This window comes from Caloenas nicobarica, chromosome 1, assembly GCF_036013445.1.
Source record: "Caloenas nicobarica isolate bCalNic1 chromosome 1, bCalNic1.hap1, whole genome shotgun sequence".
Classification (NCBI taxonomy): Eukaryota; Metazoa; Chordata; class Aves; order Columbiformes; family Columbidae; genus Caloenas; species Caloenas nicobarica.
Window position 1 is genome coordinate 41,675,896 of NC_088245.1, and position 25,607 is coordinate 41,701,502.

At 47.0% G+C, this 25,607-nt stretch overlaps 1 protein-coding gene across 2 annotated transcripts in view; it reads left to right on the top strand.

Moving 5' to 3' along the window:
- Window positions 1-25,607, top strand: part of LOC135988545 (coiled-coil domain-containing protein 134-like) — a 47,570-nt gene that overhangs the window by 14,034 nt on the left and 7,929 nt on the right. Inside the window, exons 13-29 of one of the 2 annotated variants that reach the window (XM_065634602.1) lie at window positions 1,020-1,138; window positions 2,198-2,339; window positions 3,752-3,863; window positions 4,515-4,575; window positions 5,791-5,888; window positions 6,672-6,846; window positions 6,957-7,104; window positions 7,663-7,935; window positions 11,043-11,208; window positions 13,286-13,390; window positions 15,087-15,197; window positions 15,725-15,906; window positions 18,303-18,384; window positions 18,855-19,060; window positions 19,789-19,870; window positions 21,906-22,012; window positions 22,854-22,985. In XM_065634602.1, the coding sequence (XP_065490674.1) occupies window positions 1,020-1,138; window positions 2,198-2,339; window positions 3,752-3,863; window positions 4,515-4,575; window positions 5,791-5,888; window positions 6,672-6,846; window positions 6,957-7,104; window positions 7,663-7,935; window positions 11,043-11,208; window positions 13,286-13,390; window positions 15,087-15,197; window positions 15,725-15,906; window positions 18,303-18,384; window positions 18,855-19,060; window positions 19,789-19,870; window positions 21,906-22,012; window positions 22,854-22,985 (2,301 nt within the window). Of the gene's footprint in view, window positions 1-1,019; window positions 1,139-2,197; window positions 2,340-3,751; window positions 3,864-4,514; window positions 4,576-5,790; window positions 5,889-6,671; window positions 6,847-6,956; window positions 7,105-7,662; window positions 7,936-11,042; window positions 11,209-13,285; window positions 13,391-15,086; window positions 15,198-15,724; window positions 15,907-18,302; window positions 18,385-18,854; window positions 19,061-19,788; window positions 19,871-21,905; window positions 22,013-22,853; window positions 22,986-25,482; window positions 25,567-25,607 lie in introns of those variants that run through there. The other variant, XM_065634594.1, reaches the window with a different exon arrangement.

Below are 25,607 nucleotides of genomic sequence, written 5' to 3' on the forward strand. Positions count from 1 at the left end.
CTCGTGAACAGTCAAGGAGTGAGCCTTCTTGCTCTAGGCTCAGGGCCACGTATGTTTAGATCACATGTCTGCAGTGGCAAGAGCATCTTGCTGGAGCACCAGAGCTCCAAATGCTTGCTGAACTATCTTTAGGCCCAAGTTATGTGGTACCAGGTGTTTGTCTTGTCTGCCTGGAAAAAGCTGAACTGCTTTCTGCCCCACAGGCAGGTGTTGGTCAGTCTTTTTGCAAACACAAAGAGCTTGGTGTCCCATTCAGAATAAGGAGTTTTACAGGAAGGAAATTAGGCACATAGGAAGGACATCCAGGCCTTCTTTCATGGGTGAAAATGGGAAATTATTGTACTTGTATGAAGGTGTCTCAAATGGGGAAAGAGAAGGAGCTCTGAACTGCCAGGCACCAATGTGTCGCTGTGTCCTTCTCTGGTAGCATTCAGAGAAGACCACCACAACAGGTTAAGGTTTAAAGGCAGATTTTTAATTCCAAGTGGGTCCCAGTTTGGGCAAATGATTAGCTCTAGCACTGCATTTGGCTTCTGGCTGAACTCAATGGGATGCTGTGTGGGAACAAGAGCTAGCACATGGATAGTTGTTTACAAATCTGAGCCCAAGTAGAGAACTTCTAAGATTTCAGTGCTGAGCAGGGAGAGGAACTGTTCAGTGTTGTCTGGAAAGTAACTGGAAGAAACAACATTTAAAAAAAAAATTGAGAGTTTTCCCAGAAAGGTGTGAAGCTCCATTCGCTGAACCATTTAAAACTCAGATTAGATCAAGCTATAGCAATAGAGACTGTAGAGATGGGACAGTGCAGAACTAGTAGCTCTGCAACTCTGTCTTCCCTAGGAAGAGCACAAAAGGTCTCTAACTCTGCCCTCCCTGGGAAAGGACAATAGTAAAAAAGCAGCTGTGTGAAATAAGTGAGTGAAGGGAAATCTGTTGTTCCTCCTGCTGCTGGTATCTGAGAAGAAAGTAATTTTTCCAACAGCGAACATAAGATTTTGAAAGTTTCTCTCCTTTGACAGGGTGATCTCCTATTCTCAGTGTCTCAGAGTCACCCAGTAAATATAAATCTTGGCAGAGTTCCTCAGAGACAGGGCCAGTTATTGCTCAACACCCTGGAAAGTTTCAGAAATGCTTGCAGGTGAGGACAAGTCAGGGGGCTGGAGGGGTGGGTGTTGTGTGTGTCCATGTCCATCTATCCTTCTGTCATTGTAACTGAGTTTCTCTATCCAACCCCATCACTAAAATATCACAGGTGAGTTCAATGCATGGCACTTGTCGGTAAAACAACAGGAGGAGGGATATGTAGTGATAGTGAAAATTTTGTGACACCTATGTGTGTCTCCCGAAAAATTTGCCTGGGACCTATCAGTTTATTTCATGTCTTTGGCCTTGGAGGAACTGCTTGAAAATTAGCTAAAACTGGTGACGATGTAAGGTTGGAAGGTACACGTGAAGCCATATTCCTGTGCCCCGAGGCACAGTCTCAGTGCTGGAAAGGATTAACCATTGAACAGATGTGCATCTGCTCCAGATGCTGGCCTTGGATTTTCTCAGGTCTGTGACCTGTTAGTGCAAGTGGGTTTATAGGCACCAACATTTCCTGTTTTGCTGGATGAGAGCTCTCTCCCACCCTTAGCTGCACAGCCGACGGTGGTAGATGAGTTTGTGTATGAATCTGAAACTGTTGTTAGGGCAGTCTGGCCAGCTGAGTTATTTTGCCCTCCATCACTTCATTTGGCTTGGCTGAGGTAACTCAGTCAGAAGCAAGTGCCCGTGTCTGCACTGACACAGTGTCTTGGGGTGCTGTTAGAGGGCTCTTGGGTTCTGTGATGGTTTTTACCTCAGCCGAATGGTCCCCTGGCTGATTTTCATGAGGTTTGCTGTGTTGTGCTCCAGGCGCTCTGGCTGGGCTGAGGACCTGTAGTCTTACCGCACTAGGGCTTCCCACAGCAGATACGTTATTCATAGAAGTTGGGTCTTGCTTTCCCAATTTGTACTGTTGTGCAACATTGCTGACTTTTAATACCTTCACTCAAGAGGTAACTCCGTGTGATTGCCAGATTCCCGTGTTTCCAACCCATCAAGTTTTTGTGAGATCCTTAATGGTTAAAGTTGTCATGGAAATGTAGTATCTCCTGATTCCTTTACAGAGTGAGGAGGATTCCTCTCTCCTCTGGTATCCACTGTGTGTTTGTAGGTTAGCAGTGGAATTCCAGAGTGACCCCATGGCCCAGGAGAACGCTTTCACTGCCCCCAACTCTGAAAGCAAGGACACACTGAGCAACTTCTCTGAGTTTCTGTTGAGGATTTGTGACAGTCTCTGCATCCCCATGGTCATGGTAAGGTTTATTTTGAACTTGGTCTCCTCCTTGGGTACCTGGAAAGGTGCTTTCAAGCACCAAGAGTAGGTTGCACAAGTGGTTTTTTGGGTTTTTTTACGAAGAGAGCGTGCAGGGTAAACCAAGAACAGCTGTGGCATTTGCCACCTCTCCAGAGCCAAATGTGGCATTATATAGTTCATGCAAAATGGGAGTGTACTGTCTCAGAGGGTGGAGAAATTCATAAAGCTTCCATGTAGGTGGCAGTGTCTTTCTTCAGACAGTTCAGTCACCATAGTTTACCTGCCATGCTGTCTAATCCATGGCAGCTCTGGATGTTGCCTAAAACTGAGAGTGCCTGAACTGTTGTTTCCCCTTCTGCCACTTTTTCAACACTTGCTTGTGTCCCAGAAAGCAGTGGTATTTTGCACCTGCAATTCCATTTTCATGCTTCTTTCCAAAAGGTATAGAGGAGGCTGCCCAGGCTACACAGCAAGGGCAGTATTAAGCATTGTGCCTTAGTAAGGCCAGGGACACGGTTTAAAAAACAGCTGTGGAGAGTCACATGTGCTTTAGTGCTTCATACAGACCTGTCACGAAGATACTGAGCAGAACTGTCAAAGCAATGAGACTTTTGGGTTCTAAACATTGAGTAAATTTTGCCTGTGCTTTGCCACAGGCTCAGGTGTGTGGATTCTTTCAGTTGTTGGGAGCTTGAAGATGTTTTGTTTTGTGTTTTCTTCACCAGTCTCTTGTTGGGCAGCTGCAGCGGCATTGCTGTTCTACTCCCTGAAGGGAGGGTGCAGCGCATGTCAGGTTTAGCAAAACTGGCGTCAGTGTGCTATTTCTTGCTCATTGAGCTTGGGTAAAAATTAATGGACTGTGAGAAAATTGTCCAGTGACCTTCCACAAGAGTGAGTTGAGTCATTCTGTTCTAAACAGTTTCAAGCTGGACTCTGTAGAGAGTTTAAACACCTGTGTTTGCTACTACTCAAAAAAATGCTGAAGCACAGATGAGTTACTGAAGTCAGCTGCACTTAAGCATATGTCCTGTGTCATACACCACGCTGGAGAATTACCCACCAGACCTGCAAGAGCAGTTACATCCAGGGTAACACGGCCAGTAATGTCCGTGGCCGTGCATTAGGGCCTGGCTGGTTGCCAGCTGAAATCAGGACAAAGCTTCTTGTTTGACGTCATGTCTTGCAGAGTTAGCAGCGCAGCTCATCACGTTGACTGAGGGGAGCGTTAGTCGCTTTCAAAGTGCTCTGTAAGCCTGTGGACTTGCTGCCAGGCGTTTTGGTAGAAGAACGGTTACTCCATTTGTTTGGATTTAGAAATCTAACTTTCTGGGTGGGCAGGAGGCAGGAAGAAAGCTGCCGCTTTCTGTATTTATTGCATGTTACGCACCTGATCTTTTCTTCTTCCCACAGAACTACCTGGAAAGGGCTGTCAGCCCATCAGTGATGGAGATTTTCATCTCAACACTTAACACCCTCTTTACAGTGGTGCCAAACATGCGAAATAAGTTCTGCAAAAAGCTGGGTATGGGGGTAGTGTGGGATCATGTTTTCTGTGCTCTTAACTAAACCAATGGAACTTGCTGCTACTGCATATTGCTGAGGCAATGAGCGTAACGAGACTTTGTGTGGAGGATTATATTACATGTTTATATGAGTAAGAATAGAGTGTGCAGTTGTGTTCAGCAAGATGAAGAAGTTATTTGGTCTAGCAATGGTGATGGGACAGATTTTATTTTAGATAAATAAGTTGCATCGGCTTTACTCTTTCTTCTGGAATATTCAGAATTGGCCTTTCCTGTAAACAGGGATTATGCTGGAATTGGTGGTGGGATTTTACTATGGAGAAATCCTGTTTACTCTGTGTATTCCTTACTCTTCGCATATCAGAGAGGTGTTGTATGGAATTCCTCTGTTCTAAACATGCAAAACTGCCGAATCTTCCCTTCTCCTTCTGAGAAGACAAATGAATCTCCGCTCCAAACCAAACTCTGAGTAGTTTGCATTGGGAGAGAAGGCATAACAAAGATGTTCTTACTGAGATAGCCTGCCCTGTTCCCCAGGCTTGTGTGGAGATGTGTGGAGATGTGTGGAGATGGTTATGGGGCCTGCCTACTCTTCCCTTATCATACATGTTCTGTGCCCCTTTGTCATTTCTATCTTGCTTTCTTTCTAGCATCCTCCTCCTTCATCCGACTGACACTGGAGCTGAAGGCCAGATTTTGCTCCGTACAAAGGTATTGTGATGTATGTATTGTGACTAAAAAAATTCCAGATGGGAAAGCAGATCATGCCTTATCTAATGCACCTGATTAGGCAAGACAGGAGGCTGAAAGACTCAAGAGTGGTTGAAGCCTTACTGCAAAATGTAAATGGCAACTGAGAATGGAAAAGCTGGATGTGGGAGAAGGGAGAAGCAGTTGGGTAGGGGGCGGGTGGATTTACACAGCGGTGTGAGAATTCTGTGCTCCGTCGTGAGCTGTGCGGATAGAGATAAAGCAGACTGACTTTGGAGTAGCCAAGTCAGTGGGTGTTTCGAAAAGAAGTAACAGTAGCATCAGTTCCATCTGAGCTCTGGCTGCCTAGGCACACATTACCACTATATTTTTTCCATGTGGTGTGATAATGTGTAAGAAATGGGAGGGAGAAGTAAAACTTCAACAGCAGATATTGCAAAGGGTCTCGTGTAGCAGAGCCTATGACTTCTAGGGTGAGGAGCACTTGGAGACACTCTCTGTGTGTCTGCAGAGATGTTTTACCTTCTCTTCCCTGTGACTGCATCTCATTAAAAGGGTAAACAAAATACATGTCACCCCTAGTCCAGGTTACCACTGTGGAAGTTAGAGGATGTTTGTGCTTGTGAATGGTGTGGGGGGGAAGTGATCTAGGGCTCTGAATAGTGTGGGGCACCAAAGATGCCGTGTTACAGTGCAAAGATGCTTGGTTATTTCCTATTCTGCAAGGAAAGCAATTGGAGAGAGAGAAGAATACCTGGAAATAGATCTGTTCTCACCCTTTTAGTTAACGTTTTGACATTCTCCATTGTTCATCCCTGGAAACACCATTGCTCCAAAATCTCGTTACTGGTGTTTGCCAGTGGAATCAAGTATCAGGAGCCACCCCCAAACACCTCCCATTCTCTGCAGTGTTATGTGAATACAGGGTATGATGATTGTAAGAGTACCCCACTGTATTCATATTGTCCCAAAGTATGTGAACACGTTCACTGTCATCGCTGCTATTGCACCTACCACATCTGTGAGCTGAGTGTCCTCTGAGAGCTCATTTGCCTGGAAGCCCAGGTGGGCTCCTGGAGTTTCCTTGTGAACAGGGAGGGTGCTTGTATATGATCATTCAGTAATTCAAGGTTCTGGCAGAGAGTGTGTGATATTAGAAGTGGGAGGAGGATGTTTCTAGCCTTCTTCACTGTATCTTTCTGCTCTTCTTCACAGTAACCCTGCCTTGAATCAGGCCTGTTCCAGCTTCCTCTGCAGTCTGTGCCTGAGCCTTTACTCTGCCACAGAGAAGGAGAGAACTTCTGCTCAGGAGGGCAAGTTCAGGGAAAGAGACAAATTGCTTCATTTAGATTGAAGCCCTGCCACCTTCTATTTAGGCTATAGGTGCAAAAAAAAAAGGGGTGGGGGGGAGCGCAGAGAAAAGAGGAGGGAAGGGACACGCACACATAAGCTCTATTTAGAGATTTTTTCCACTTTTTGTTTAAGCTGGTCCAGTGAGGAGATAACACTTAGAGAATGCCTTTTGAAGAGTTTGAAGTCCTACCTGAATGAATGTGTTTCTTCTGCCTGTGGTTTTGTTTACATGGTGACATTTATTAGCACAAATGTGCATAGCTTAATTGAAACAATATTTCTTGTCACGGCCACTCATATCTGCAGATTAAAGTCATTATTTCCTCTGGCATACTCTACAAAGCTTCCTGTCTATCCTATAACTTTTCATCATAATTAAGTCCCAAATAAACGAGATGAAAGTTTCCACATCACAAAAGCCACTTTTCCCACAGGCAGTGGTTGGTCACCATACAGGCAGCATCAGCAAAGAGCTGGGAACCTCAAACAGAAGCGCTTTTTCATCCTCAAAGCTCTATTAGAGCAGGTCTCACACCTCTGTTCATGCCAAGTCATAGAGGTGTGCTGGCTCCTTGCAGACGGTGGGGTAGTAGATTGACTTTGATATTTCTTACATCAGGAGCTTCCCTAGTGTAATATGCTTGAGTTAGGGTGGGCAGATGCTTCCGGCCCCCTGTTCCATTCTGCTTTGACGTACATATTCCTCATCACTGCCGGCCTGCTCATATTAGTTTTATTTCTAGAGCAAGAGATGTCTGAGCTCCTGCAAAAGGGTCTGCCTCAATTAAACTACACCGTTGCTGAAAGCCTTCTCCTCCTGGCTGAAACCCCTGAGCCTTTCCCTTTGGATCAGTCTCTCTCCAGCCACCAGCACTGCTTCATACTCCTCTTGTACTTTGCCTACACCCATGGGGACAGGTGAGCCAAGAGTATACAAGGCAAGTGGTTCTGTGGCCATTACATACCATGTATTGGTGGGTAAGGCATGTCTAATGTTATTGTTTCCACTCCAATCTCCTTGGATGCAGGTTTGTCCCAGAAGCAGAATTATTTTTAGCCATAAGGAATTTCCTCCTCTTGGCACAGGACCATGGAGACTGTCCTGCTCCATACATACTCAGACCTGCGCTTTACCTCCTTGCTGTCTGTCAGGACAAAGGCAGAGTCCTGGACTTGGTAAAAGAAGATTTAATTCCTACCTCTTGTTGAAACTAAGGTTTCTCCCCACTCCCATCAGCCCTCTTGCAGAAAGTATTTTGACATAAGTGGTGAGCAGTGAATGAGTAAAGAGTGTACAGTGCATCTACACTCTGGAAAGTTAACTGTGAAAATCCACTAGGGAATATAGATTTGACTGAATAAACTTGTGTATGTGTGGGAAGTGTAAATGCGTTGGTTAGGCTGTGAATTCACATATGGAATAGAATAAATTTCATAACTTCAATCCCCTGAACACATCCACAGCCCCTGCAGCAGGCTTTCTAGTGTTCCCATATGGCTCTTTGCTGCTGCTGCACAGCTCTTTGAGCACTGTATAAAGCCTACAAGTTTTTTTAGTCTTTGTGATGCAAATGGGCTTCACAAAATGATGTTTAACTGATATATTTGATTGTCTACTTAAAAGGGAGTGTGACTGTTTCTCACAGTAAACTCTCATCACTTCAGCTTTTGGATATTCATTATCTAGTGATTATTTTGTTCTCTCTCCCCCTTTCCCTCCTACACACTTATCAGAGGTCATCGTGTACCATAAGGAGGATCCTGGATAATCTTCCAGATCTGAGCTTGGTCTACGTCCATTGTCCTCTGCTGCTGAAATTCTTCCTGCGCTATCCTGAACTTATGGGGAGATTTGGACACCAAGTCCTCCAGCTCTGGTTTTCCTGGGGAGACTGCAAGCAAACTGAGACTGAAGAAGCTGGTTTTGGCATGTCTGATCAACTGAACAGTGTTAACCCATTACTTCCCCTTCTGAAGAGCAATTCCAGCATTTTACTTATTTTACTGGTATGTGACTTTCACAGGGACAGCTATCGTGGCCCTGATTTTAGGGGGCTTTTTGGTTCTTGAAGCACTTGGTGCTGTTACAAGGTCAAGGATTCTGCTAGAAGGGCCCATGTGTGTATACACAAACTTCCACCTCCCAGGGAAGCCTGATATGGAAAATGGGACTGTGAACGTGTGTTAGCTCTTTGTCATCCATCCACTGTGACAGAGAGGGATATTTTGAGAGATGGCTAGGAAAGGATCTGAAGGGTACTGCTGATGCCTGCCCTTAAAACCCCCATTCCTTTCTCTATCCAGATAGACAGCTGAGTACTCTAGGTTCTTCTATGGCAGCCTTTCAAGAAGCTGTTTTGTTAATTTGGGAGCAATACTGTACTACTGACAGATGAGAACAGTATGAGGGACAAAGCATTTTGAAAAAGCAGCCGACAGAGAACACGTCTTGATGGCATGGCATTCTTTTTGCTTGGGGTTTTAATTTTGTTTGTTTTTAGCTGGAGAGTCTTGTCAGATTTTTGCAATACTTTTTGAGTTTTCAGGACTGCAAATAGCATGTTTTACTGCTCTTAAAAGATAAAATAAAAATCTTGGCACACGGAAAATTAATCAGTGCAGGGGAGAAATGGGCCTTGAAGTAGTGGGACTAGTGTGTTTGCCTTTAGCTGGTGTAATGAGCTTTGTTAACCCGCGTAATCATGACAGAATCCAGGTCCTGATGGCTGCTCAGAGGCCTTCTCTCGCTTCCACCTCTCCCACCCGTCCTGTCACCCCTCCCCATCAGTGGCCGCTTGTCCTGTGACTGTTCAGCCAGTCACATAGTGAATACTACTTGCTAACATTTCCACATGAGGACATGAGAGATTTGCCTGTAAGGGCAAAAGCTAAGGGCTGTGATGTTTCTTCTCCAGCATGTTAGATGAGCTAAGACAATGTGTCATTGAGAACAGAAACCCATGTCAGCACACAGTGAAGAAGCAAGGTTTGATTCTGAGTGGGCACCCATCAGGCATTACAGACTGTTCTTATATAAGAGGCTGTGAAGTAAATTTTAATATCTCAGGTTACTGAAACAGCTGACAGGAGGGCAGTTCTGCTCTCACGTAGGGCAGTTCTTTCACAGTCGGGGTGATAATTGCAGAGTAGGTAGAAACATCCAGGCATTTGATGCCATTGCAGAGCATCAGTAAAAGTGATCGATGAGGTGACATACCAGTGCAAATTATGAAGGAGAAGTGTCCCATGAGAGTTTTCTACCCTGTTACCTTTGGCAGTAGTTCTGGAACGTATCCCTCCATAAAATAAAGCAGATGTATACATCACAGATCTATCAATAAGCCAAAGAGAAACAGTGGCTCCTTCCCTGAATGGTACAGCATTCCTGCTTTCCCTTTTCTGTGTTGCCATGTGCTCTTGCAGAAATAAATTAATTTAACTCTGTCCCAGTCTTTAAAGTGAGCTGTAATAAATCACAGGCTTTGACAATTCACCTTTCAGTTGAGGAAGAGCATAATCAATCTGAATTTAGATGGGCTAATAAAACAGTGCAATATTCTGGGATAAATATACTGTCAGATGTAAACAGAACTTATGAGGTGAATAACTTCAGCCTGGGCATGCACTAGTGAAATGGAAAGGCCTCTGTATGGTACAGTGAAACAAAAGTGAATGTCCTTCCAAGGATGATTTATTTGTTTATGTGCTTTTAATAATTGTCTGGATTAGATAGGACAGATGGTTAGTGACTGCATCTGAGACCTTGAGCTCCTGAGTAGGAAGGAAGATGTTAACACAGTGATGCATTTACCGGGACCAGGAAGGCTGTGGCCTTTGGTTAGCGCCATATTGAGCTGTGTGTGTTCCTCTGGGGATTAATGTGATCAAGATCATGCACTGTCCCACTTGTCTTCTGCATGCTCCAGATCTGAGCCACTCTCTCAGAGAATGGAGATTGACTGACGTTAGATTACATTCCTGAATGTCACATGGAGCAGATCTATGTCAATGGAGCTGATTGTGCAGACAGCTCTCTGCCCCTTATTCCTGAAATTCTCAGATATGGGCAGGGATCAGGCTCAGAACTAGAGAGATGTTTTTTTTTTTCTGGCACCAGCAACCTGTTCTTACTTCTTTCTTTGGATATGGGATCCCACAGCCATTTCCATCATCCTCATCTGGACGCATGATCACCGTGTGATAGGGGAAGGCAGCTGGAAAAGGCCATAGACTGTCCTGGCAGGCTTGGTTGCTGAGACCTATTTTCTGTTTGCCTCTTTCAGCTGTGCCATTTGCAATGCAGTAGCCAGGACTGCTGGGGGAGGAAAGGGAGTGCTGACGTCATACATGTTGAGACAATCATATTATGTCAGCGCTACCAGGCATTTTCTGCCTCATCTTTATGGAACTGCATCTGTACATGCTATGCAGGTGAATCTCATGTCAAACACTTTAACAACTAAAGTATGCCCATATTAAGGCTACTGGGTGAGGGATTGAGCTCAGAGACTCCAGACAAGGCTCTGTAGCCAAAAAGCAGGCTCGTGGGCTGAATGCTCTGTACACGACTCTGCCATTTTCCATGACTGAGTGATTGCTTGTCTGCTTTATGTTCCTTTCATGCAATTTAGCTGTTATGTTGCTACTGCAGATAGATACAAGGCTGCCAGCCTTTTGAAAATTAGTAACTATGGCCTGACTCATAAGCTTGATTTTGGTAAGTGTCTTTAATATACAACCTGATTCTTCAGAACAACAAGGAGAGTGGAAGTGCCGGCGGCTCTGTGCTATTGGAAACGGAGCTCTGGCTTGAGGATCTCACTTGTCCAAGACCTGACCCTTAAAATGTATTAATATGTTACCTCTACACTTGTGTGCTGGATGGGAGTTATATAGCCAAATGCATCCTTTAAACAGGATATTATTCAGAGGTTCTTACCAGATGAGAGTCTGTCTGCTTTATTCAGTTCTTTATTTAATCAGGACATACTTAATCTGAACGGTGCTTTATTAGACTGTTTCCCAAGGCACCAGATTAGCATAATGGTATTAAACAGCAGTGACTTCTGCCTAATCAGGGCAGAAAGGTAATGTGTGTGTTTCTTCCCTCGCAGGACCTGGTGTGCTCAAGCTCTGTGGAGGTGGCTTGGAAGGTGTTGATGACTCTAAGGATCTTCCTGGAAAGAAATGAAGATGTCCTTGTATGTGATCTCCTCCGGAGTCAGTTCCTGCAGATTCTGCAGCAGCTGCTGGTCGAGAGCAGCTCAGCGTCCTTACAAGGTGACTCTCCTCTGTGAATTGGTCTTGCTGTAAGATCAACTAGCAGGGTAGACGGCTGAAGGGATGCAGTCTGGAATAAAGTGGTTTTGAACTGCTGATGTGACTTCAATACTTACCTGCATGAGGAAATTTATCAACAGAACTGTGCTGATTTAGTTTCCTTCTGCAGAGATTTTTGTTTTGAAGCGAGATAGTCTTTTTCTGATTTAGGTCATTCTGGCTTCAAACTGTGATTGTTAAACCTAGGCAAGATTTTCTTACACTGTCATAAGTGTTCAAGTGAAGAGCTGTACTGGTAAATCTCCCAGCTTGAACAGGAGCTCAACTGGTGATTGAAAGACATCCTCCTTTTTGCCTCTTTATGCAAAACAGCCTGGTGTGCCTGAGTATACTTGGTTCCCAGGACAGAGGGACCGGGAGCGGAGGTTGTTTGAATCATTCATGATATTGATGTCCAAACAAGAACTGTGTTGTCACCAGATCTCATAATTCCATTAAATCTCTCAGATTTAGCAGGGTTGTGACGGGGAAATCCCTCTGTTTTCCATACTAGCCCTGGCTTTGGAGTTGGGACTGTTGTCCCATTGTGCACTGAAAAAGGGAGCAGTACTAGGATGTCCTTGGCTCCCCTGGGATAGGGGCTCAGGATAGGGGCCCAGCACAGCTTTTGCTTGTTCCTGAGGGGGCCGCCGACACCTGTAACAACCCCGCTCTGGAGTGTTTTGCTGTGCAGCAGTTGGGATGGAAGCATCAAGAAGGAAAGTTTTTTTTGCCTGACCTCCAGCAAAGTCAGTAGGCTGGAGATGGTGGGTTGAAAGCAGAAGCATGGTACAGCATGAGGCTACAAGCTTATGGATAAAGAAGGCAATGTTGACATCTGTCAGATGAGATCTTGTTTGGAGAACTATGCACATTTGGAGTTGTGGTGTCCCTCTTTCCCTGATCTGGGGGTGCCAGGAGCTGTGGGGAGGTAAATTGTCCATTTCCCGTTGTGGGAGTCAGACCCATTCCTCCAAACCACTGGTGTTGGAGACAGGATGCTGGGCTAGGGGGGCTTTTGCAAGGTTAGAACCCTTCTGCTGTGTCTAATATCCCCAGCTCCTCCTCATGCTGCATCTTGAACTCGTTAGCTGAGTTACTGGCAACCCCATCCAGAAAGTGAAGCAGCAGATGTGCTCCGGAGACATGAATTGCTTGTCTCCCAGCACACAGGCCGCTCTCTGTGAGGTCTGGGGCAGATAAGTCCAGGGGATCTGCATTCCTGCTCAAACAGTAGCCTGCTCTTAACAAGAAAGCCCAACAGTGGGACTCCATCAAGAATATGGTAGCATTAAAGACACCTGTAAATGTTTCCTCCTCCAAAGTGAAAACTCCTGCACCTTTGTGAAGACATTTTCTGGAGGCAATAGTAGTTTGCTGTAGGTGTGGCTGTATACAGTGCAAAATCTTTACCTGTTTACAGCACTGCAGAAGAGTGAGCACACTAAGGAGGTGGTTGCCCTGGGGATTTGGTGGTCTGAGCAACTCCGTTCTCCTCATGTGGGGCTCTCACCTCTCCGGTCTCTGCTCTGCCCTGTGGGCAGGATGGACAGCATTTTCCAGCTTCACAAGATGCATGGAGAACAAATGCTGTGCAGCCGAGTGCTCTGAGGTGCTGGGCTGCTGGCAAAGTGTGGGCTGCCAGGGATGGTCAAGCAGATGGGAAGAGATTAGCCTGCAAAGAGCTGGTGTCAGCTTGAATGTGCGGTGACTGTGCCCCTTACATGGGTTGCTAAGGGTGTAAAAGGCCCTAGACTCCTTTTTCTTGCTCTTTTCTAGTTGTTCCTAGAATGGTATTGGCAGGATCCAGCTTGTAAGTCAGGCCAACCCACAGTGGCAGAAAGGGGGTCTGATCCAGCGGGGACTGTAGAGATGAGAATGAAGTTGGGAACATGTGTGTGTCTGTGTGTAACGGGAGAATACTTCCTCCTCTAACCCACCCTCATTCCTGAGCCAGAAAATTAACAATTCTTGGAATGCTCTAAATTGCAACAATTTAGAGTTCACTGACAAGCTAAGCTGTTTGCGCCCTTCTTAGCTAACAGGAACCTGCCTGTTTTGCTGAGCCTCCTTTTCCTGGTGCAGCTGCGGAGCAAGGATGTGAGGGAGCTGGACAGCACAGACTTCAAGCTGCTTCACCAGGGTGAGTCTGTGCATCCACCTTCTCCCAGGGGGCTTTGATCTCTGTTAATTGTTCCGTAAGACGATTAGAGGCTGGCTCTTTGTTCCTTGAGAGGTGTACCTTGCCTTACAGTTACGGTTACTTTGAGATACTTTCATAGCCAGAGCATTGTAAAGAGCCCTGGCTACCAGTTCAGTCAACAAAACCCAGGTTCTCTGCCTCTTGCTTTTACAATACGTTTGTTGTCTGAAACCTCGCAATATGGCCAAAGTATTCTCCTGGCTGTGATGTGATTCCAGGGTCTGTCACCGTTGTTGACTTGGCACATGTCTGTATTCCAGATGTACTTCCTGAAACACCCTTCTCCATTCACACTTGGTAACACACTCCTGTGGGGTTCAGGCCGCAGGGGTGTCCTGTGAACCAGCCATCAGGGACCAGCAGCCTGACAAACCTGGGCTCCCCCTGGAGTGTGAATCCAGAGTAAATAGGTGCCAACCAGCTGCAGGACTTGCCAACTCCACCCCAGAGACACAGAAGAGTGGGCTGTGTTTGGTTACTCACCATACCATGACCTGCTGTCTTGTCTGGTGATCCTTACTCGGTGACTTCTCCCTTATTACTTGGCGATTGGAGGTTCATGCAGGCTGTGAAAAAAGAATAGATACTAGAAGGAAGGTCAGCTGGTCCATCCTCTCATCTCTTTCCTGCTCTGACAAATTGATCTCTCCAGCAGACTTTGAAGGACTATCCTCTTCAATTTGCAATCTTCCATGTCTCGGGGCTGCCTGTGTTGCCCTTGTGAAGAAACTGTGTTTCCCAGACATTCATTAGACAAGGGAACTGGGGCTGTGAAAGAAGCATGACCTCTTTATACCAGCCCTTTTTATCTGCTGTGATTTCAGAGCACAGCTCAGCTGTTCCCAGGAGTCACAAGCTCTTTCTGCTTTTGCTTTCTGCTCTGTATTTTTCAACCCAACTCTCTCCCTGCCCCAGCCACCCTCTTCATTCCCTGCTTGGCTCCCCTGACTGTGCTCTTCAGGGGTGGGTGTGCAGGACGCTCTCCTCTGATGAGGCCTACGAGAAACCAGCTCGTAGATGGAAGGGGTGTGGGGAGGCAGTTTGATGTTTTTGAGAATTGCTTACTCAGACTTTAAGCTCTTGAAAAGATCTCCTGTGACAGTTTTGCTGAGCCCTGCAGCCCTGGATTTCCGTCCCAAACTCTTGCTAAACATTGCTACTGAGTGTTTGGTGCTTAAAACAAATGTGGCATCTTTAGTATTAATACTAGCGTGAGCAGAGTCAGTGGGAGTGGAAGAGCACAACTCTCCATGCTGTTCTCCAGTCTGGTCACCATGTGAGACAGGCACGTGGCTGTTTATGGTTGACCCAGTATTAGGATCAAACTCACTCTGTGGGAACAGGTAACTTATAGTCTGTTGTTCTTGGATTCATTACTGCCCAATGTGACATATGCCCTTTATTACACCCTTTTCTGTTTTCCCCCTCCCTGTTATTGTCTTCCACTGTACTGTCCCGTCTAAAGCAAACACTCTAGGGCAGATGCCTTTTGATTTGTCTGTACCATACTCTGTTTATTTTCACTTCAGGTTGTGTTGCTCTTGTCCAAATTCTCTCTCTACTGACTGACTTATTTCTTGTGCTGAGGTGCTCTGTTTTGTTGCTGTCTGTGTTATGCATGTTCTTTTGTTTCCAGTCAGTAATCTCTGTGGGAGATGCAGGCCAAGGGACACTGACCTCCTGCAGCCATCCTTGAATTTTCTGTACTGGAGCCTTCATCAGACAACACCTTGTAGTCAACAGAGAGGTGAGGCAAGATTGTCTTGATTGCTAAGTTAATGTCAGTGAGGTTGTAGCTTGGCCATCAGAGACTGTATTCTATCTCAGCAGGTAAGGTGGATTTTTCCCCTTCCAGATGCAGCATTACTGTTAACAAAGACCATTTTATATTTGTGGGGAGGTTTCTTAGGTTGAGGGTTTTGGTTTGGTTTTGCTATCTTCTGATGCTTCAGGAATTAGCTGCTGAGATATGGAACCACTGTATTTTTCCTGATATTGTCATGGTTCAAAAAATTAAACAGTAATACAGAACAGCACTAACCAGCCTTCCAGCTGTGCTAGCTGAAGGCTGGTCATTTTATTAGCTGGCCAAGCAGTTTCTTGTGCTGTGGGAGGTGACTACGAGCATAGCTGGACAGCCTTATGCTGATGAGCCCTGGCAGCTGGGGCTGCCTCATTGCAGCAGGGGTGTGCTCGGCACTTCTCTTCTGCTTGTCAAGCTGGTTTAGCCTGTACCATCCCATCAGCCTCTCTGATTATGTTTCTCCCACGCAGCAGTGGCTGTGTTGCTCTCCAACGTGTCCCTGCTAGAGCTCCTGCAGAAGGTTTTGGAGTGCACCTGGTTGCGGTCCCCTCCCTCTCAACCTGCTTACCTGTCATCTGAGGATGCCTTGCTTTGCTCTGGATGGCTGTTGGTTGCGTCCCTCTTACTTTATCAGCATCGCTACAACACTGAGGTTAGAACCCTTCTAGTGTTCAGATCCAGGGAAGGGATAAACCTTAAAAAAATATATATATAATTTTAAAAAAATCTTCATTAGCAGAGGAAAGTGGTCTGCTTTGGCCCAGAGTCTGCTTGCCTTGGTTGCTCTTTTGTTACTGTCCACAAGTTGTTCCCTGCTGCACTTCTCCAGCAGGACTGGAAGCACGTTGCTGAAGGCTGAGACCCAAATCATTGGAGGGTTAGGGAGGGGCAGAAATGCTGGGGGCAAAAGTGCACACCCAGCCCTCCTGATCCAAATCACTTTCCTCTTCAGCATGGAGCAAAATACATTTTAAGGCCTTCCTCAAGGGAAAACTGGGGGTGGGAGACACAGCTCCCATGTTGTAAACTGCTTTTTTGGTACTAAAATGATCAATAGCAGAACAGTCACAATCCAAACCTATTATTGGCAAGAAAGTGTTCAATATTAGCAAGCTCATATGAATGTGGGCAGCTGTCATTGTATTCGTTGCTTTGCTGTGTGACAAGAGAGCTGAGCTGGAGTTGTCAGCTGATGTTGGAATTACAACTTTGAGGGAAATGCTTTCTAATGCCAACACAAGAGGATAGCGTTTCCTTTTGAAGTATCTACCCAGGCTTCTCTCCCTGTCTTGATATGGAGTTAAACAGCATCTCATGAGTTGTGAGCTCTGCTCTTGCAGTTATACCCAGCAGAGTATGTGCTTTGGGAGTCCATGCGCCTATTCGCAGATGATAGAATCACATTAAGGACACGTGTGCAGCTGCACAGAGAGGCAGGGGTTGGTTTTCTAAGGCTGAGGGAAGTTGTTTTCCAAAAGGTCACCCCAGACCGACTCTGCACCTCTTGCTTCATGGGTGTGCTGCCTCTGCTGAGGTTTTACAGCATGGGACTTGTAGGGATTGTCAGCTGTGTGAATGCGTAGCAAGACCTGCCTGTCCCTGCTCCTTTAACTGCTAAGCACAATTTCCCTTCTCAGTTTCCAAGTCAGGGCTGTGTCTGGGTGGTCAGCGTTGTGCCAGTCCCAAAAGGGATTCAATTCTAGTGGCTAGTGTTGAGCTTCATCTCTGGGAGTGACTCTCTCCACTCATACTGATCCTTGAAGTGCAATTATTTAGTGGCTTATAAACGTGTCGTTTGGCTTGATGAATACCTTACTGGCTTGATGTGCTGTGACGTGCAACCCAGAATCCTTCTTGCACCAGAGATGAGGAAAGAAACTAAAGATACAGGTGGCAAATGGAAGTGGTTCAAGGATGCTTCAGTGTTTCTAATCTTCTGCTGAGGGGGAGGGAGAGAGGATAAGAGGAAGATTCACTTATCTTGCTGCTTTCTGCTGCTCAGTGTGGCTGAAGCTGCACAAAGCATCCAAAGGCCCTTGCAAGAGAACCTTTGGCCTTTGTGGCTGGGAATGTGAGCTGAGGCCAGGCCTGCAGTTTTTTAGAGGGGACCGATGGCTCCGAGAAATGGCCACGTTCATCTCAGGCTGATGTTAATAGTGAGGACTTGTCTGACCATAGCAAGCTTACATGTTAACTGTGTTACTGCTGCTGACTTTAGCAGTAGCCTGTGGATGGGTCATGGATGGGAGGCTGTTAAAGCCTTCGGCTTGTCAGTTCTTAGGCAAGTAACCACTGCTACCCTGTTGCAGGAGGTACTCCTAGCTCTCCTATTGGACATTTCTCTCTTCTGAAGACGATTTGAAGGAATCAGCCCTGTGGTCCTTATGCCCATTCTCCCATCCCAACTCTCTGCCTTACTGAAGAGCTTGGACCCTCCTGGGGCTCTGCGAGGCTTTATGCCATCACTACTGGATGGCTGCTCTGTGAGGGAAACAGGGCACACTGCCCTCTCAAGCCCATCTTTCCCTTTTCCTCTAGTTCCCAAGTCCCTCACCTCCTCTGCCACCTTCGCCAACGCCATAGTTCCTAGCCCTGGGCTCTCTGCAGGCTTCCCAGCTTGAGCAGGCAGGGCCAGATTCTTGTTGTCAGTGCTGGCTTTTGACTGCCTGGCTCCTGTGTCGTGCTGGCTGGCTGTGTGGCCGAGGTACAGCCGTGTTTGGCGATGGCTGTTCCTGCTGCACCACACGCTCGGCAGTCTGACAGCCACATGCCAGAGGGCCTGCAGGGAGTATGGAGAGTGAGACAGGCAGACGAGTCGCACTGTGGTTTGGGAGCTCTGCTGGGCTGGCAGCTGGTGGTGAGTGAAACTTGAGGGCCGAATGGTGTGACTGTCCCTTGTGGGTCAGACTCCTGGAACCATGTTGCAGTTTGGTTTTTTTTTTCAATGGTCATCACAGGATAGTGTCTAAGGACTGCAAGTGTGTAAGGGAGCTTTTTACCTGGTCCAAACCAGTATTGTTTTTTCTCTTCTATTTCATTCTCCTGTAGGTTCACCAGACACTCTCTCTAGACCTAACAGAAGTCCTGAATGCAATCATCTTCAGGAAGAAGAAGCCGGTCCTGCTGTTAGGTATTTTGCATCAGTTACAGGGATTTGACTGGAAGCAGCTGCTAGTACCATGCTACAGGCAACAAGGGAGAACTGGTGACTATGGGATGGGATGGTGGGTGGGAGGTGCTGGTGGGAATCTGGAAACTTTGGTCCATTTGGCTTTGGGAGTACGTACCTGCTGGTGAGAAAAAGGGTTAAAGGGAATGGTCTGGAGTTCTGCTCTGTTTGGACAAATCTTCCTTGGGGGTTTGTAGTGACATCTGGCACTGAGCATGAACTGGAATAGTGTCTCATGGAGAGGAGATGAACAAGGGAACTCATATTGCCATTCCTGCCTGCAGCTCTCGGCAGCTGCTGGGCAACTCTGGTGGGCCTTCAAGCCCAAATTTTCTCTCCTCACCCTCTCCCATGCAATTGCACAGGCACCAACAGACAGGGCAGGGAAGAAGAAAATACTGACACACACTAATAAGTGGCTCCCTGTCTAGTGAGCATCATGCAGTTCCTGAGAGCTGCCCTGCGACAGAACTTCTCCTCCTCTCTGCTGGTGATCATTGGCCAAAACGCAGCCCAAGGTGCTATGCAACCACAGCCACCATCGCTGCAGGATGCTGCCTTGCACCCCCTTGCCATGTGGCAGGTCTTCTCGCTTGTCATCAGCCTGCAGAACCTTTTGGTGCATGTCCAGTTGCAGGTATATAAAATACAACTTTTGGAACAATACTAGTGTTGTTGGGCTTCAGGCAGGTACACTAACCCGAGGAGAAACCACCCTGTTGCAGAACCTAAGAGGCTGCCTTTTTTTTGTTTTTCTGCCTGCATTTTCCTCCCCTTACAGACATGTCATGAGGAGGAGGGAAAATGCTCTTGCTGCAGCATGGCGCAGTGAGAACGAAGGTAAATCAAGCTATGCAGTACTCCCTGCTGCTGAACTGGATAGCTGAAATTCTGTGTACGCATTATGTTCTCTGTTTTCCCATCTCCTACTCTGCAGGGACGCCACACCCACAGTGACAGAGGTGGGAAAAGTGTAACAGATCCCAGTCCCTTCCCCACACCCCTGGCTTTGGGAGTAGTATATCAGTGTATATTTAGCTTGCTTAAGTGATGTTTGGCTCCAGGGGATAGTACATCAGTTTACATTTAACTCTCTTGAGCGATGTTGGGCTCTCATCTTTATTCTTTGGAGGCTGTTACTTAATTTATTTTTTTTCTTCTCAGAATAAGTAGTTGTGCCTTTGTCTGGCTCCTTGATGTGACACATAATTTGCAGCACGTTGCATCTCGTGAAGGAGATGAAGGGTGTTATTTTCCTGTGCTTCATGCTTTTCAAATCCTGCCACTTTATGAATTTTCCTCTTGCAATAGCTGTTGACTGGTTTTTTTTCTTCTTCTTCTTTTTCCCCTCTCTTGGTATTCCAGAAAGACTTGCTGCTTTCTCAAGCTGTGGTTGCCTGCCTGGAAACCTTAGTGGAATACCTGTATGTGAAGAACCAGGATGTTGGTAAAGACTTCCTGCTCTCTCTTCACCTGGGTTTCCCTCCTGCAGTGATTTTAAGCTCTTTGATCTCCATCCAGTAGCATCCTGGAGCAGATGCTTAATGAGTTTATGCCCAATAAGAGAAAATTATTTGTATGCCTAAAGTTAATCATGTGCTTTGTGGGATGAAATCACAGTGCCTGGCTCCCCTGCAGGCATGAGTCCTCAGTTGGCTCTGGACACCAAGATGCTTTCCAGAAGGAAAAAACTAATTCCCCGCCCCTCCATATGGTAAGAGTGAAAGGTTTAGGAATGGAGGGAGTATAGGAATAGCCTTTCACTTCCAGGCCAACTGTAGCAAACCTTTAGACCACAAATACAGGAGTGGGAGGATCTCAATATGACAGGTCTTCCACACAGACAGCGTTGGTCACAGTTTGGCCCTGAGGGAGGGGGAAGGGGGAACAGGGCATTGGGCAGCCTTGGGGATTGGAAGTTGGAAATTCTAGATTTCCAGGGGTGAATTAAGACCTTGGTTTCCAGAATCCACGTCAGACCTAATATGTACGGTGTTAGCAATAAAACATGACAGCGTTGTACAGTCAGGGGGAAAAGTAGACCCTTCTGCTTATTGTCAGCCTCCTGCCACAAAGCCCAGCTGCTGGCTCTGATCTTAAAACAGAGAGCAAGTGCTGTGTACCCTGAGCTGTTCAGTTCAGTCACTGAAACAATGGGAGAGAAGGGGGATGGACTGAATGAGCACCAGACAAAAGGACATAGGTGGGAGAGAGGAAGTGGTTGATTTAAAATGTGATACTGCAGAGGAATGACAGCCAGTAGCTGAAGGGAGGCTATTAGAAGGCTGGGTTAAAAAAAAAAAAAAGGTGGCATATTACAGGAAGGTTCCACTGATTTGGGGTTAAGCTAGTGAAACGCTGCTTCAGCAGCCACTGAACCTGCCACTTTGGCTGCCTAAATTCTTGCAGTGGTGCAGAAGTTCACAACAGCGATAGCAGGAGTCTCCTTATTCCAAGCAGAATGAGGGCCATACCTATGTTTGACTAAAAGATGCGAGAACGCTGCAAAGAGTGTGGCCTGGACTCTGCCTCTAGGAGTTGTCTCATTAGAGGCTTTCTAAAACACTCTCTTGGTCTGGAGATTTTTCTATATGTGCAGAGCAGGCTCAGTGCATGGTGCTGATACTGTCTTATTTCCACTAGCTGAAAGATTGCCCCCAAACATTTTACATGATTTTTTAGTGTGATTTTCCCATAGAAAAGATTCTTGTAGTGGCAATAGGGAGGTTACTTGACTGCCAGTGGAAAAGGGACCTTTCTGAAACTCTGGTGAGTTGCCATGGTGCAACAAGCTATATCAGTTGACCTGTTGTAATTGTCCCTCCCATGCAATAAATACATCCTAACCTGCAATAAGTACAAGATAATAACACAGAACTTTAGCGTTCAGTGAGAGAACAGATGGTGACCTTGAGCCTTATGTCTGTTTATTGTATATGCTCCTTATTAAGAACTTATTTTCTCAGCTGATTGTTTGCCTTGCTACCATCAGCCTGGCTGGTCCCTGTAGTACGCTCTGATGCAGATCCAGGCTCTGTTTGTGCAGCTTATGTTATAGGTCTTCCTTCATTCCCCAAAGAGTATTCTGCAGCTAAATAAAACCCGTGGTCAGGAAACTTGTCCTCATATTGAAACCAGAGGGTATTATTTTTAAAACACTGGACTAAAGATATCCCCTTACTATTTTACGGCATGCACTCCAGGAGAAGGTTTCTCTTCCTGTACCAGCACAAAGATGGACAAAATGTATTTTCCACTTTAAAAAGCTATGAAGCTTTTGTCCTCATGACTGAACCCTTGCCCAAAGAGTGACAGATTAAAAAGCAAGTAAGAACAGAGCAAAATATCCCCTTAGTGTTCCACAGCATGGGGTCTAGAAGAGAAAACTTGGGGTCAGTATTGAAAACTATCCTTATCCGGGTCCAGCCTGTCACTTGGCTGATTCTAAAGCTGTCTTTGATTGGCATCTCCTTCTCTCCCAGCTCTACATGTTGCTTCACAGCCCTGGCACCGATTCCTGCTCTTCACACTATTCAATGGGGGCCAGAAGTCCTTTCTGCAGCCAGAAGTTCTCAGGCTGATGACTTTGGTGAGCAGGGGAAGGGCAGGGTGTTCTCCATTATTTCCCAGTATGTTGGTACAGTGCATGTGGGTCGGTTGTTGGAACTTACCCCCTGTGCACACACAATCTCAAATACTGCTATGGCTTTGTCTGTCACTATATCCGTGCCCTGTAATAGTGATACTTTCATGTGAACTTCCCTTCTGCACCCTGCAGAAACTGACTGCTGTTGGTGAGCACGTCCTTTTCTTCTGGTGTTTGTAGCATGTATTTTTATCATCTCGGACCCCTGGGGAGAAGAGGGGAAACCTACAGAGAACCTGCAACTGCTGTTGCCAGTCAGGGAGCATACTGCGGCTCTCCAGAGAGCAGAGCTCTGCTCGGCCTCGCAGCTCGTCTCCCCATCTTTGACCTTACAGACCTGACTTTTCAGGGCAGGAAGTTACCACAATCTACAGCCCTGCTGTACCTGGGGCCTGTGAGCAAGAGAGTGAATGTGGTCCTACCCAGCAGAAATACTGAAGATAAAGCCCTCATGGCAGTGGATGAGAGGAAGGGGTTATTATTGTGAACCTTCCCCCTCCAAATACATGACGGGTCTGTGAATCCTGTTATTTCACTTTTTAAAGGTTACCTGGTTCATTTCAGTTTCTTCCCGACCTAAACCGAAATAAGTCTGGTTACAAATCAGAGCACCGTGAACACGGATATTTGTACTGGTTCTATTAGAAGTGATATAAAAATTAGGCCTGTGGTTAAGGTGCTGCAGCATCTTATTACATAGAAGAGGTCTTTCCAGGAGATGAGTCACTGTTGGAGTCTGTGGGTCTTTCACTATTTAATGCCTCTATTTTTTCCTTTGTTCAAGTTTCTGAGATATCAGAGCAGCAATATTATTTCTCAAAAAGAAATTAGTCAGATTCTCCGGGAAGCAGCAGAAGCCAACTTAGCAGAGCTGCCTGAGGCCACCTCTCATGCTCTTCACCTCTTCCTTTGTCAGGTAAAAGAGCGGTGACTGCCTAGGAAAATGAGAAGGGAATCCCTGGGGGATTGCTTTAGCCTTTGATGAGGAGCCATAAACTTTCTTTGAGGAGGTTATAGTAAGATGAAGAGGAATCCTGCAGCTGCTAGCTTGGCTGGCTGCCTTGAGGGATGTGCAGTGAAAAGGGAAAGTCAGCAACACCAGTAGGTGCCTAAGCTGTGTTGTCATGGGCGGCCCCTTGATTCCCCCCCCACATTGAAGTTTGAAGGTCTCACCGCTCCATGTGCAGATGAGGGAGGGACAGGAGGGACAAAGGAACAAGTCCAACAGTTTCCTGTTGATCTGGAAATGATTCTTTCTTCTGACTGCTCAGATTCAGAGCAGTCATTGCCAGGTGGAGCCGGCGCAGTCAGAGACTGTTCAAACCTTGCTGGAGCGCCTTTTGGGACAGAGGACCACATCTGTAAAACATCAGGACATCGTGTATCCTTTTGCTGGGCAGATGCCTCTCAGAGGTGATGTGAGGGTGGAAGGAAGGAAGGAATACTTAATGTGCTGCTCCTCCCCTTATTCCAGCTAAAGGCAAACAAAAGTGGGAAAACGGAGTGGTCGCTGCTGTTGCCTGACTTGGGGATGAAAGACTTCATCATCCCCAAATTTGAGAAGACATTTGGGAAATGAGGAGACATGTGGGGTGAAAGATGTGTCTATGCTGGGATTGCATTGACCTGTGCAGCAGAGATGGTCTCATGAAAGAGGAGCAGGCTGGGGAGCCTGTGACTTCAAAGCATTAACGATCCCTGTATTGATTTCCCTGGAGGATGCACAATCACTTAACCTCTGTCTGTGTGCTAACTAGCACCACTATGCCCGTGAAGTCGTGAAACCCCAAAGATGACTGGAGCACTTTCGAAGTACAGCCAGCATTCAGAAACTGCTGAGTGGAGTTACCAAATTTTGTTCTGCTTGGCCTTAGAGTCCCCTGCTGAGGCCTGAATCCTCTTCTCCATGGACAGCAGGCAGGAGCTGCTCCTAAATTACTTGTGGAGAAAGAGGGAGCCTGATGCAGGATTTTTTCCTCAAACTGTCTGCTTTTGCCTTCCTGTTTTCATCACGCCGCGTCGCCTCAGACAGGTAGCGGTGATGGAAGTGGCCGCAGCAGTGATTTCCTGTTGGGGTGGGGACTTCCTCCACTGTGGGACACTGTCATCAGCCAAGTGCAGGGCATGTGGTGGGTGAGGTGTTTGTTATCTGTGAGGAGTAGCTTGTCCTCATTCTTATCCCCATTGTGATACTGCTACTCTGTGGTGGGTCACAGAGTACAAGTTGTCCAGGTGGAGACGGTCCAGCCCCATGAATTTCCTCCCCACTGCCTTTGCTTGTCTGTACAGGAAGGAGGGAACACAGACAGGAGGCCGTGTTACATTGCTGAAGTTACTTCTCCTTTCTGGCTTTTCCGCATATGAAGAAGCTTTTAAATCTTGGTTGTTAGGAAGGGGTTTGTATATGGTCAAAGAGCAGCAGTGGTGGCTACTTGACTAGGATAGTGATGAACATGGAAGACAAAACCCTCTGGTCAGAAACGCGCTTTGACATCAGTTTTGTCAAGAGTGGACTTTCTTCAGGTTTGCCCACACTGGTGTTTCTTACATGTTGGTGGGGTTTCCATGGCTTGGGAGAGGGTTGGTTTAGTAATGCAAACCTCCTGTCAGCAGCATGTCCACTGCGGGAATTCCCGTAGCATGCTGGAGTTTCAGCCGTGCCTTCCTTTTGGTTTCCGCTCATGCTGTCAATGACAGATGTCTGGGAGGTGTGGCAGTGTCCCTCTCACACATTGGAGACTGAACGAGAAGATGTGGTGCATGCAGCTGAGCAACAAGGCAAGAGTGGAATGGGACACCCCATCCTGCTATTTATTCCAGTGAGTAGCAGAGAGAAGATGGACAAAGGAAGTAACTTGTTGGTCATTTTCAGAAAAAGGTTTGTTGAAAATCACCTATAAAGCCTGGTTACTGAAATGGCTGCTTGTTTCTTTTTCTGTGTGGGATAAGGTTTGGTTGATGCTCTTCAGTCATCAAAATACGGAACTGCCTGGAGAGAACGATGTCGTACGTGGGTGGCAAGTGCTATGGAAGGGGCGCTCTGCCTGGTACTGCGGGATGGCCCCTTTCCTCTGGGCTGGCAGGGGTGTTGGGGGGCTCAGCCCGGACCCCTGGGGAAGCTGTGCTGCTTGTCCCACTGGGAAGAGCAGACTTCTTCCACCTGATGGGTGATCCCCATGGCTACAGTCCTAGACACCCTGTTGCCTCCAAGCCCTACAGGCGCCCCTTTCTCGTTGGGCTTTTAATTAACAAGGCTCCCCGCCTTGCAGAGCCCGGGGGAACCCTCCGGCATCGGGGACGGGGGAGGCGCGCAGGTCCCAGCTCCCCGACCCCGCACCGCTCGCGGGAGCCCCGGCGGGGCCGGTGCCGATGGCGGGGCGGGGCGGGAGCTCAGGAAGTGACACGGCGGGGCGGGGCGGGGAAGCGGCGGCGGCGGCAGCGGCATGGCAGCGCGGCGGGCGTGAGCCCCGAGCCCGCCACCGGCACCCGGCCCGCAGGTGAGGCGTCCCGGCCGCGCCGCCCGGCGGGGCAGCCTGCG